The sequence below is a fragment of the Amia ocellicauda genome, chromosome 19 (assembly GCF_036373705.1).
Source record: "Amia ocellicauda isolate fAmiCal2 chromosome 19, fAmiCal2.hap1, whole genome shotgun sequence".
Taxonomy (NCBI): domain Eukaryota; kingdom Metazoa; phylum Chordata; class Actinopteri; order Amiiformes; family Amiidae; genus Amia; species Amia ocellicauda.
In genome coordinates this window covers 12,477,867-12,491,105 of record NC_089868.1, presented here as the reverse complement: position 1 = coordinate 12,491,105, position 13,239 = coordinate 12,477,867, and the positions used below count along the sequence as shown (strand labels likewise).

The 13,239-nt window shown below is 41.3% G+C and overlaps 1 protein-coding gene across 1 annotated transcript; it reads left to right on the top strand.

Annotated features, from left to right (window-relative positions):
* Positions 1-1,294: 1,294 nt before the first annotated feature.
* LOC136714901 (serine/threonine-protein kinase N2-like) lies at positions 1,295-4,564 on the top strand. Its single transcript, XM_066692528.1, has 9 exons — positions 1,295-1,573; positions 1,862-1,953; positions 2,167-2,343; positions 2,706-2,768; positions 3,035-3,111; positions 3,211-3,353; positions 3,792-3,899; positions 4,191-4,271; positions 4,367-4,564. Exons 1-9 carry the CDS (start codon positions 1,301-1,303, stop codon positions 4,562-4,564), a joined length of 1,212 nt encoding a protein of 403 aa, XP_066548625.1. The 5' UTR covers positions 1,295-1,300.
* The last annotated feature ends 8,675 nt before the right edge of the window (positions 4,565-13,239 follow it).

Here is a 13,239-nt window from a genome sequence, read left to right as displayed (position 1 = left end):
ACCAACACGACTTTTGCGTCCTGTATCAGGAACTGAAAACGTGTGCTTGTATGTTGTTGTCGGTCGTTGGTGCACATCTGAAACCCAAAGCTGCCCGCTGTGCCCCGGTGGGTTTGGGTGCTGTGGGATGTCACAGGAGTAAGATGTGTGGATGTGAAAGTGTCGCCGCTGACACTGCAACTCATTGGCTCATTTTAGAGGTTACTATTGTAAATGCAGCAGCTGTGTGTGCTGCTGTATGACATGGTGGGCAACTTGATCAGCAAATATACACGGACCCCTCCGTTATCATTACCGAAGGTCCGTTTGGCGCAGATGTCCGCAGTTCGGTGCAGGTCTGCAGAATCCCAGCGCTCCCATTGGTGGAGCCGCGCAGATCCGCGCAGAGCAGCGGAAATCTGCGCTACACGGACGCGTCCTTTGAACATATGAAACGCGCTGTACTGTGCGTTGATGGGTTGTAACTTTAGAAATGTCAGTCTTGTGCATTGTGTTACTCTTTTATTAAATACAAATGTCTAATTGTTAAATGTTTATCATCCAATCAATGCCCCATGTGTCTCTACACTTTTTGACACCTGTTTTACAAAGGATGTAACTGTAGCATCAAATTGCTCAGACTTCTGCATCCTTTGCTTGGCTATATAAGTTCTAAAGACTGCAGCAACACTGGCAGAACTTAGTTTCTGATTTGATCTACATCAGAATAAAACCAGTTACTTTCCATGATTGGAATCATAAATGTCAAAATGCAAACTATCCCCATTGCCCTGAGCCATGAGGTTCTGAAAGGTCAGTCCCTTTAAACTGTTCACGGGAGCTTTATTTGAAACTGTGTAAGTCATTTTATATACAATTTAAGTGATGCTCTATCACGTGTCATGATGAATTGAATACAAAGTCGGGCTGTGCATTGAGCAGAATGACACCTTTTCTGTTGAATCATTGATCGTTTCCTTACCTAGCCTTAGAGAGCCGAACAGGTGGTAATATGTTGAGTGTTTGATTAGGATGCCAACTTGCCATTGCCATGCAGTATGTAGTGACATGTATATTAGGTTTGGTGGCATTAAATGCTATGCTTTAAAATGCTATTGATTGGCTTTGCACAAATGCTGGCTGCCCACAGGGTGAGCTGTAGGAAGAGGGTTCCAGACACTGTGCTTAAATCTTTTGAGGAGGAAACAGAGATGGAGAACTGAAGTGTGTTTGACAGTTTGATGGAGCCCATTAGAGCAGGATGTCTGTTTGATGTATCTAATCTCCTCTTGCTTTTGCTAACTGCTAGGGTCCAGAGAAGATGGGGTTCAAGTCATTCTTGAGGCTGTCCTACACATTGCCTACAGTGCTGGGGCTCATTTGCTGGCGGTGGTGCACGTCTTGCTGGAAAGAGCGCGGCACCAGTCACCAGGCAGAGGAAGGTGCTGGAGTGGGGCTGCCTGAGGCACACAGCCTCGCTCCCTCTTCCAGCCACGGCATCGAGGAGAAGAGCAGCAGGGGGAAAATGCAAGTGCATTCTGGTCTCGAGGACTTTGAATGTCTTGCTGTTCTGGGCAGAGGGGCGTTTGGAAAGGTAAATCCCAGTAATCAAAGTCATCATGGTTATTATGTGGGGCAGTTCCAACAATCAGTAGTTCAATAGAACATGTGGAGAAGAGATATCTGCTGGACACCAGTTTTCCTAAAAAATATATTTGTGGACAATTAAGAAATTCATTTTTAACCTTTAACAAAACCTTTGTGTGTGACTTATTAAAGTACAGCATTAGTGAGGATGTGTTACTAAATGCTTGTGTTGTGAATGTAGATCCTGGGGTTGGGAGTGGAGTTTGACCATCTTGATTCTGTGTTGCTTTGATAGGTGCTGCTGGCTGAACACAAGAAGAGCAGAGAAATGGTGGCCATCAAAGCGCTAAAAAAAGTAGACATTGTGGCCCGTGATAAGGTTGACAGGTGAGGCTTCATTTTTATTTTATTTTGTAAGCAGAGCAAATATCAATAAACCTAGTCATGTTTTAATGCTACACACTAATACACTGCATTAGCAAAGTCTTCATTGATTTTGTATTTTCTTACTCTGCAGGAAAGCTGCCATTTTGTTGCTTCTGCACCTGAGCTCTTTCTAAATGTATACTCACATGCTGTCTGTCTTTTGTCTCACCTCAGGCTCAGGTGTGAAAAGAGGATTTTGGAGACTGTCAGCAGTGTGCGGCACCCCTTTCTGGTGAACCTCCTGTCTTGCTTTCAGACGCCACAGCATGTCTGCTTTGTGATGGAGTATGCGGCGGGAGGAGAACTCTTTGTGCACATTCAGACAGCCAGGTTTTCGGAGCCCCGGGCCGTGTAAGTGCAGAATTGTCCATCTCGGTAGAAAAGCTCGCTCTGCGAACAGTGATGATGTCACCTGAGGGGCATTTCAGCACCGTGCAAATTATTATTCCTAACCATTGGCCTCACCTCCACATAACAAAGCAAAGTACAACTAAATAGGCTAATATGATCATGATCACAAAAGGAATGCAGATGTCGTTTTTGGTGTCTGTTTGTAGTGTCTTTCAGATCCGATGACATGGATTGCTGGAGTTCCTGCATGGACAGGAAATTGGCTGGTTTGGCTCATTTACGTTTGAGTGCAATCAGCTTAAAAACCAGTGAGGACAAATATTTGAACTGTGCTTTTGTCGTTGGTCTCTTTTCTTGAACAGATTTTATGCGGCTTGCGTGGTGCTCGGCTTACAGTTCCTGCATGAGCGCAAAATAGTGTACAGGTAAGTCATCAGACATCAGCAATTCTTACAATATATGAAGATGAGAAAATCTACAGTCTCACAGAGATCAAGCACAGCCTAAACTATTCACTGATATCATTTAATTCCTCTTATGTTTTGTAAATGATTTATTGTGACGCTCACAATAGAATGTCCTAAAATCAGTGTGGACATGTACGTGATTGCAAAACGTTTGAGAATTGTGTTTCTGACAAGTTCTCTCTATATTCTGCAATCCAAGTGATTATACTGTGTTTTTATTGCAGGGATTTAAAGCCTGAAAATTTGGTGCTGGACTCAGAGGGCTATCTGAAAATCACAGACTTTGGTCTGTGCAAGGAAGGTACGTTATAAATCAATTGTATTGTTTTCCTAGTTTGACACTTTTTGTATAATTTCCTTTTGTACTACTAAGTGTTTTTTCCCAACTTTTTCTTGCTAGGCATGGGTTTCGGAGCTCGAACTCATTCAACTTGCGGCACTGCAGAGTACATTGCTCCAGAAGTCGTGGCAGAGAGGCCTTACACCCGGGCAGTGGATTGGTGGGCATTGGGTGTGCTCATTTTTCAGATGCTGGTTGGTGAGGTGGGTATTCTAAATAGAACTTCATTTTTTACCAGTTGATTTAGAAAATTACAAATATCCAACTTGACTCACCTAGGAATTTCAGAATACTATACATATCCTCTAAAATACTAATGCCACCTAGGCAAAGTTAAATCTATACCATGAGAGCCAGTTGGGTTATAATTCAAGCTTCGATTACGTAATTAGAGTATTTGAAAATTGAGTCAGGTTAGCTTCTTGGTGGGATTTCAGTTATTGCAGCGATGAACTGTGTGTTCGATCATTTATCTGCTTTAATAAGTCATGTCTAAGGTGTGCATTGACCATTGTGTTGTGCAGTAGACAATATTTGTGTCTGTGTGGCTCTTGCATTCCCATGCTCTGAATGTGAATAATCAAAGGTTTGGCCTGAAGTAAGCCTTTAATGTGCTGTCCTCTCTCTCATTGTGCCTGTAGCGTCCTTTCCAAGGTGTCTTCAGAAGAGAGGTGTTTCACAGAATTGCTAAGGCTAAAGTGAAATATCCTCGGTTCCTCTCCTCAACAGCCACCTCCATCATGAAAAAGGTCTGTATGCCAGGGTTATTCTTTCTTGTGACAAATTTTTGCCTCCAGCTTGTCCCTCTGTATCCTGCTTATAACCGTAATGAATGGATGTCACTGTTATTGAAATGTTGTGGAATTGGAAAAAGACCCAGTGATTGTAGCAGTGGAGTGAGATTCACAATAACAACGCAATTCCAACATATGCTCATCTGTACTTCCAACTACGGGAACTTATTTTTAACATCGTGTTTCAACTTTAAGTACATTGATGGAAAATAACGTGCTCTCCTTCTTGTTCTGAATCATCTGCAGCTTCTGAATAAAAGTCCCGGAAAGCGCCTTGGGGCAGGGAAGGGAGATGCCGAGGAGGTGAAGAAGCATCCCTTCTTCAGAGTACGTTGGCGCACACATCCGCTCTACAGCCACTCTTTCACATGAAGGTGGCACCGCCTTACCCTGACCGTCTTTTCATTCGTCTCTCATTGCAGAGTGTGGATTGGCCAGGGCTTCTGGAAAAGAAGGTGAAGCCTCCTTTCATTCCTAACATCCAAGGCCGGGAGGATGTCAGCAATTTCAACAAGCACTTCACCTCAAAAGACCCAGTCCTGACTCCATCTCACCAGCACCGGGTCCTCACCGAGCAGGAGGAGGAGAAGTTCCAGGACTTTGGCTTCACAGCAGATTGACTGCTTGCAAATTACGTTTTTTTTTTTAATATGAAACGGCGGCAGTTAACCCGCAACCCGGATGCTGCTCACCCCAGCTGCTCACCAGTCTGCCCTGGAGGTCTCACCCGCGTGGGGGGCTTCTCTGCCAGCTTCCTCTGCACTACAGCCCACACAAGTGTCTCAAGTTTGGAGTTCTGACCAGTGCCCACACCAGCTGGCGCTGACCACGTGTGCGCCTCAATTCATCCCCAACAATTAATCCTGTTACAATTTGTTGTCTTAACATCAATTCATGTTTTTAATTGATACATTAATTTGAGACTATAACCCCAATAATTAAGTTTTATGGAATTAGTCAGAACAGCCGACAGCGAGGCTGCAGACTACTTAAAGCAGGTTTCATGTTAAAGTTAAATTTCCTTGAGTTAAACGGTATCAGAGTAAAACGAACAATTACAAGGCGATTAATACAGATTTTAAATTCTCCTAATTAGAATTTTGTTTCAATAACATGGTTCAGGTAACATGAACTAGTAGCAAATCAGACAGCGAGGCAAATTCACTCATTAATATCCAGTTAGACTGGATCATTATTCGAATTTAACCAAGCAATGTAAGAAATCAATATTAATAATAATAATAATAATAATAATAATAATAATAATAATAATAATAAGGAATCCACATATGCACTGAATTTAACGTGTAAGTGAAAAAATAAACAAATTTATAAATTATATTTGTCAGAAGGACTGACCCTCCATATGTAGCACTGTATTTTCAAAAGCCTTGTATTTGTTCGTTCTACTCTGATAACATATAACTCCAGGAAATTAACAAGTACTGATCAGGAATCAAACCCAGATCACCAAGTTCACAATGCTGTTCTCCAACCACTGTAGCAACTGCTGTACAACTTTAATGTGAAACCTGCTTTAAGTAGCCTGCAGCCTTTGCTGCCAGCTGTTCTGACTAATTCTATAAAACGTAATTATTGGGGTTATAGTCTCAAATTAATGTATCAATTAAAAACACATTATAATAAATAATACAAAATAGTTGTGTGTCTGTGTGTATATTTTTACATATATATATTGTGACAAAGAGGCTCCCTCAGGTGCTTCTTGCACACTCTTGAGCAGGAAAGATACTGTAGAAGCCTCTAGAAGCATCTCAAAGATTAAATGAGAAACAACTAAAATAGAACTAAGACCACCCTTAACCCCCTTCTCTCTCTCTCTGCCTGAGTCCGCTTTCTTCCCGTTTAAGGGGGGGCTCTGCAAAGCTGTGAAGACAAGATGTACTAGATATATGTTTGTGCCATAGATTATTTGCCTTGATATCATTCTCTTATTCGTTGGGCTGGCACCCAAAATATACGGGTGTAGTCCCCTAGCATTGGTATGAGACACAGGACTGTGTGTGTATAAAACTGTATGCTCTCTGAACTCTTTAAGGAAGTTGAGACAAATACCTGCGTGTCACCAGTCGATCTTCCTTCCGAGCGCTCGTTAATAAAGACTCTATTTAATTCAAACATCTTGAATCTGATTTCTGAAAATAACTTAGGGGATTCTTCAGAAACTGTCTGTTCAAAGCGGTTTCTGGGTTACCTGGGTCAATGTCTATAATTTCTGCCTTATAAAGCACAAGTCTCATATTCCAATAGCCAGTCCAAAGTTCAGTACAGTTCCTCCTCCAAACAATATATATCACGCCAGAAAGAAAGTCCCAACAAGCAAGGGTCATACGCAGTAAGGTCTATCCTTTTGTCTTCCAAACAACACACAAACACCACACAAACACCACACAAACACCACACAAACACCACACAAACACCACACAAACACCACACAAACACCACACAAACACCACACAAACACCACACAAACACCACACAAACACCACACAAACTCTCACACACAGTGTCCTCCTACTACCACACCTTTCCAGGAGCAGAGATCACTTTATATAGGCATTGCATTAGCCCTTAATGCCTGACAGGTGAGTCTGCTGCCCTTTGGAAACAAAGGACCTGGATGCTTCTTGGGGAATGTAGTTTTTTTAGCAGCAGTGATTTTGTAGTTTGTAGTTCCTATAATAGCGCCCATCCACTACATGGCCATGCACTTTGCTACAATATATATATATATATATATATATATATATATATATATATTTATATAGCCTGCCTAGTATATATACACATATATGTGTTCTATGGCTCTACAATAATTTGGTTACAAATGATCAAGTGGAGAACATGTAATGATGGGGGCGAATTGACAGGGACAAATTGTCACGGGATGAATTGTCATGGACCCGCTGTCCACCCTCAGGCAACTGGGCTCCTGCCTGCGTCCCAAGGTGCACACACAGTAGACCCCAGTCAGGGAGAGGGCACACTCTTGCGGCACATGGTTCCACATGCGGCCACCGCACCCTGCCCCCGGAGGATGGCCACGCCTCCTGCACCACACGCCTGGGGCCAGACCACCTGTGCAGGGCACTGGAGGACCCCTCCTGTGTGAACAGACACCACTGCTTGGAGTGCATCTCTGGGCGGCCCTCCTCAGCACATTTTCTTAATGCCAGATTGTGCCAAATAAAGACTTGATGCTTTTAAAACAAACACTGAAGTGTGATATCAAGTTAAAAGTCAACAACTTTCTTGACTACTTTTGAATCTCTAAATTAACCAGAAAGGTGCATTTTATTCAATGACTGATTTTTTCCCCCCTGTTCTTGTATTAAGAACACTAGTAGGGGACCTCAGGAAATAGATACAGGAACAGGGAGTCAAGTCTATTACCAATTGCTGCAGCTTGCGCCATTCCCCCTGCAGCGCTCTTCTGCGTCTCGACTGGCTCTTGCGCTCAGCTTCTCACAGACTGCGGACCCAGTGTGTCTCCTTTCCGTCTGACTCCATTCCCCTTTTCACTGGTCAGCTCCCTCTCACAGGGCCAGAGAACAGGTAAGAGCAGTCCAGCTTTGGGGCGCACCTGTGATCAGGGACAGGTGCTTGGCGAAGGGCAGAGGACCATGGTTAGTGATAAAACACACAGCACTCAATAATTCGATTACATCAAGAAACACACGTAAATAATAAACAGTGGTAAAGGAAAGGAACAGTCAATAAAACAGCCAGACTTATTCCAGGTCTGAAGGGAATGTCCTACTGAGAGACTGAGGGAACTGAACCTTTTCACCATCAAACCAGAGGAGCTTTTCCACATCAGCAGGGACACACGGACAGAAAACAGGAGACACTTCTTCACACAGACAGGCGTCACAATCTGAAAAAAACTCCCCAGCGATGTGATTGATCCTGGCCATAATCCTGTCCAGAATATTTTTTTTGCCTAATAACAAACTACAATTCAGTCACATTGAATATGTTATGTAAGTATTTAGTATTTAGGAAGTACTTATGTACTGATGCCTTGTTTGTAAAGCCACATTCAGACAACCCTCCTACAACACCCTGCTTCCTTGGATTCACAGATAAAAATCTTGACAGAATCTTGTCGGATCCTTTACAATCCTTTAGGATCCTCACTTGATGTATTGTCTGTACTGTTACCTATAAGTGGGTTAATGGAAGAAAGTCAAATACATACAGTATAATATTAATATGGTTTAATGTAACATTTATTTTAATACAAATATACTGTAATAATACCTAATAAGTTTAATTGAATTCTCAAATCATGAATAATTCATATTTTACATGACAATGATCAAGCCATTTCGTCGGTTCACCGCTTTTCCTTCCTTGGACCACTTTTGATAGGTACTGACCACCGCAGACCGGGAACACCCCACATGAGCTGCAGTTTTGTAGATGCTCTGAGCCATACCATTTGACAATGTATGTGTAGTTCACACAAATCGATACAAATGCATCAACTATCCCATCCAAATGTTAGACAAGAGTCTTGTGCTATGATAAATGTGGTCGTTATTTATACGTTTACTTTTAGTACATTTTAAAACTTCTTTTTAATTAATAATTAAAGAAAATCCAAGATGGCGAATTTGTTAAAGAATTACATGTTTTTGGTGCATAAAAAGTCAACGTTTAGTTTTTTTGGTATTGCACATATCTAAGTTAAGGCATAATCTAACCATTTAACTGTATAACAGCTTTAATAATTATTTTTCATACTTGTCCTCATCGCTCCACAGAGGCCGAGGCTCCTTCTTCAAGTCGGACGGGGAGGCAGAGCAGGGATTGCGCTTCCAGGGTGACTGCAAACGTCTGCTCAAATCTTATTCAAGGTTCACTCATTCCTTGCTTTCAATACATTCTGCATTTGTCCACTGCTAGCTGCTGTGGATTAATGACATGCATTTCTTTGTGTTTTGAACTAAAGAGTGAAGAGGACACACTGAGCTAGGCCACAGACACTGTGAATAGGACACACTGTGAAGAGGACACACTGAGCCAGGCCACAGACACTGTGAAGAGGACACACTGTGAAGAGGACACACTGAGCCAGGCCACAGACACTGTGAAGAGGACACACAGAGCCAGGCCACAGACACTGTGAAGAGGACACACGGAGCCAGGCCACAGACACTGTGAAGAGGACACACAGAGCCAGGCCACAGACACTGTGAAGAGGACACACGGAGCCAGGCGACAGACACAGTGAAGAGGATACACGGAGCCAGACCACAGACACTGTGAAGAGGACACACTGAGCCAGGCCACAGACACTGTGAAGAGGACACACGAAGCCAGGCCATTATGCTGATGGGATTGTGTGCCAGCTTATCAAAGGGGGAAATTGCTCTCTGTGAGTTTACTACTTCACACCCTGGGCGTGTTGGTCCTCTGACCACTCACAGTATATAAAGCTCTGCCCTGACCCTTCCTGCCCCAGTTCTGTGATTTTTTTTATTCAGTTTTTACTGGGCTGCTTTTGCTTTTTACTTTGGAGAGAGTCTCCACTCAGACCACATCACGAAAACAGAGTCGGACAATTTGATGCCCCGACGATGCACTAAAACGCAGCTCAAATTGTACAGTTTACTGAAATACCGCCCTCACTGCTGTGAGAGGCTGACCTGCACCAGATGGGCAGGACTGTATGTGCATGCTAGCTATATATTTATTTTGCTAAAAAAATTATCAAATGATAAATATATATTCTTAAAAAATTGAGATTTAGCATTTATTTAAGTTTTTATTTAAAAAAAATGCTTAAACTACCGATTCTCTGAAACAATGTGTTTAATTGGAGAGTAATAGTTCATGACCTCTTCCTGTTTCTAAATTCCATCCTTTTCAGCCTGCCAGCGAAATATCATTAAAGAAAAATAACAACCTGCTTATTAATGTAAATGTTTATTTGAGTGCTATAAAACAATGTTTACCATATTAACATGACATTGTAAGATAGGTGAAGTGTGTATACAGTGTCTTCATGTCTTTATACATGAATGGGCTCATTTGAGATGGGGGTCTATGATGAATACAACCAGCAAATGCCATTTTACATATCAAAAGAGAAACGGATTGAGGCAACAAGGTAATTTTAAACTATTTTAGTTAAAGCTTCAATACATTATAGTTTAATGTACTGTATGTATACATAATAATGATTGTGTTTATATAGATTAATGAAACATACACATTTGTATTACAGTATTACACTTTAATTACACTACATTCCTATTCATCATAATATTGCAATAGTTATATAAGTCTATAGCTGTCATGGTCCCCTAGCGCTCCCCCTCTATCCCCACTAGGGGCCGCCATTTCCCTGCCTTCTCCCTGCTCTCGTCACTCTGTCTATTAACATTCCGGTCACCCATGTGCACTCCTGTTCTATCCCGCTGTTCCCATTCGCCCTGCACATCCCAAGCCTGGTTCCTGCTTCCCTTATAATCCCCTCACTTCCCTCCGTCGGGGCGAAGTGTTGTCAGTTCCAACTGCAATCCCTAGCCTTGTCCCAGTGCCTGTTCCAGTCTTGGTCACGTATCCCTGTCCTCTTTGTGCCTTGGATTTCCCATGTTCCCTTGACTTCCTGCCTGTCTTCCCGACCACGAATCCATCTTGCCTTTGCCTGTTGATCCCACGACCAACACCTGTTACCACGACCTTGTCTTCGTTCAGCCCTTGTTTGCCTTGCTTTGCTGGTACCCAACCCACACCTGTCCGACCATCCCGCGATCCAGCACTGCACTGGGATCCCCTGTTCCTGTGCCCCCGAAGGTAATCATGACAATAACCAGTAGTAAGTAATTTGATACTCAAAACATGACTAATTTATAATTTATTTGCTTTCGATATGGTTTTGCTCTTAATTATTATGGTATTCATATAAATTACCATTTAAAATATGAAATTCATATTTAAAAATTGCACATTTTTTCAGGTGTTTCAAAGATCTCAAAAGCACCATAGGTGTCCCCTGTGGCAATTCTGTGCGGCAGTGCTCCATTGACCCAGCTACTGGTTACCCAATACAACCTGCCAGTTTATCCCAGAAAATAATCAAGAGCCTGCCTGCTGTAAGTAGTAAAACTAAGTTTTAAATGTTCTCATACCAATCTACATGTGTGATATTTGACAAGTCCTCAAGAAACAAAATATCTGTCCAATATCATTCCTTGTTTTCAATTAACATTTATTACTTCCTCTTTGGTTAGTATAGCTCAGTGTTCTCTATCCTTCCCAGTCAGTCCAGTAGAGATGCCCAACAACTAACGAACTGGACAAACTTTCAAAGCTGTTTGCTCCAGTGTACAATTTGAAATTTTAGCACAGACGTGAATAGAAATTGCAGGTACACTAATGCTTGTATTTTATAGATAACTGGATTCTGTAATGACAAAAGACATAACACGGAAGCCCAGAACATGCAGAACAGAATGTGCAACTACAGAAGTGTATGGAGTGTGATTGGCAGCTCTGAGGACTTCAGGAACTCTGGTGTTTTGGTCACCCCTCCTCCTGCACCCCAGTTCACAGTGTTACAGAAGGGACAGAGAGAAATGTGCTTGGTGCTGGATGTGTCAGGAAGCATGATTGTAAGTCCTTAAAGCATTATTGTAATATTGAAATCAATTAACACTGAGACGGATGTATCTATATCTAAATCATAAGTGGAGGATACAAAGATGTACCTAGGAGATTACAAAACACCCTACATAGAATATATAACTCCTGCAAGGGCAATGGACAAAGTCTTAAACAGAACATAGTAAACACTAGCCATAAGATTAGCATATATATCCAACATACTACTAAGATACTACCATGTTTTTTTGTTTGTTTTTTTCACAGACATTATCACACTTACGTATTTCTCCGATAAAGCTACAGAGATGCTTAAACAGCCCTGATCCTGATCCAGCTAATTGTACAGGTCACTCTAAATCACGAATGTCTAAACACTAGAATAAATGTAGTTTGTAATAAGTTAGTTATTAATCAATTTAGCAAGTGATATGACAGTGGAAGCTCTGGTCCCTGGGAGCTGAAAAGTGTTTAGATGTTTATACCAAATTACCTTTAAATTACATAATTCACCAACACAACTGCTAAATAAATCTTTACAAATTGATAATTTTAAGGTGACAAATAAAATCCTTTGGAAAGAGGGGACTAGTGTTGAAAACAATTGCACTTAAATCCTGGCCAGCTGGGTAAACAAATGTCCTGTAAATTAAATCATTGCCAATTTGAATGTATTAATATATGGGTAATCATCTCTAGCACATTAATATTCAAAAGCTACACTTGTTGTTATGTGTATGAAACTACATCCAGTAATCTATTTCACATACATGTTGCCTGTGCATGTTTCCCCATGTTAATCAATTTTTTTAAATAAATTATAACAATTAAAAAAAGAACATACATTTATTAACACATTTTCTGTTTTATTTATGTATTTTGTGTGTGTGCATGTGTACTGATCTGCAAGGTTGTATGAGTCATGTAACGCTGTATTATTATTTCCATGTTTTCCATTGAGCTACAGTATAACAGAATAACTCGGCTGAGACAGGCTGCTTCACTCTTCCTGAGAGAGGTTGTTGAAGAGCAGTCCATGGATGGGATAGTTCAATTCCATAGTGTTGGTAGCATAATCAAACATTTAACTCTGGTTCATGATGATGCATCTTGGGAAGAACTGGTCAAAGCCCTGCCCACAAGAGCTAGTGGAGGTACAAGAATATTAAATCTGGTTTTGAAGTAAGATGATTATCTAATCAACCTACCACTTAATAGCTGTTGGGGTAAAATTGCCCCCTATGTACTGTATATACCCACTGTATAACTGTTAGAAAATATAAGAAACTTTCCAGAAAGGTACTAGTTAAAACTTATTTTTATTAGGATTTATCTGCTCACATTATGATTTCTCTGCTCAGACTTATCTGTGTGGCAGACAGAAACAATTTCTGCTGACGTGGAAATTCCTTGGGTAACGAACCAAAATTATGTATTAATACGTTCTTATTAGTACAGTGTGTCCTTGGTACCAGCGCTTCCATAACTGAACTAATTACAAAGAAAACCTTACGAAATTTTGTTACCTGTGTCTTTGATATCAACGCCTCCCTGCTTAAACTAATTATAAAGAATACCTTATTAATTATCGCTTCCCATGTCTCGGAACTGCCCCGGACATATGCCAAGAAGATATCCAGTTTCGGGAGTGCCCCCAAAC

Excerpts from the sequence above, each read along its gene's own strand:
- LOC136714901 (XM_066692528.1), top strand. The coding sequence starts at position 1,301 with ATGGGGTTCAAGTCATTCTTGAGGCTGTCCTACACATTGCCTACAGTG. Across the intron at positions 1,574-1,861 it reads GCAGAGGGGCGTTTGGAAAG|GTGCTGCTGGCTGAACACAA; the intron begins GTAAATCCCAGT and ends TTGCTTTGATAG. Across the intron at positions 3,900-4,190 it reads CCACCTCCATCATGAAAAAG|CTTCTGAATAAAAGTCCCGG; the intron begins GTCTGTATGCCA and ends AATCATCTGCAG.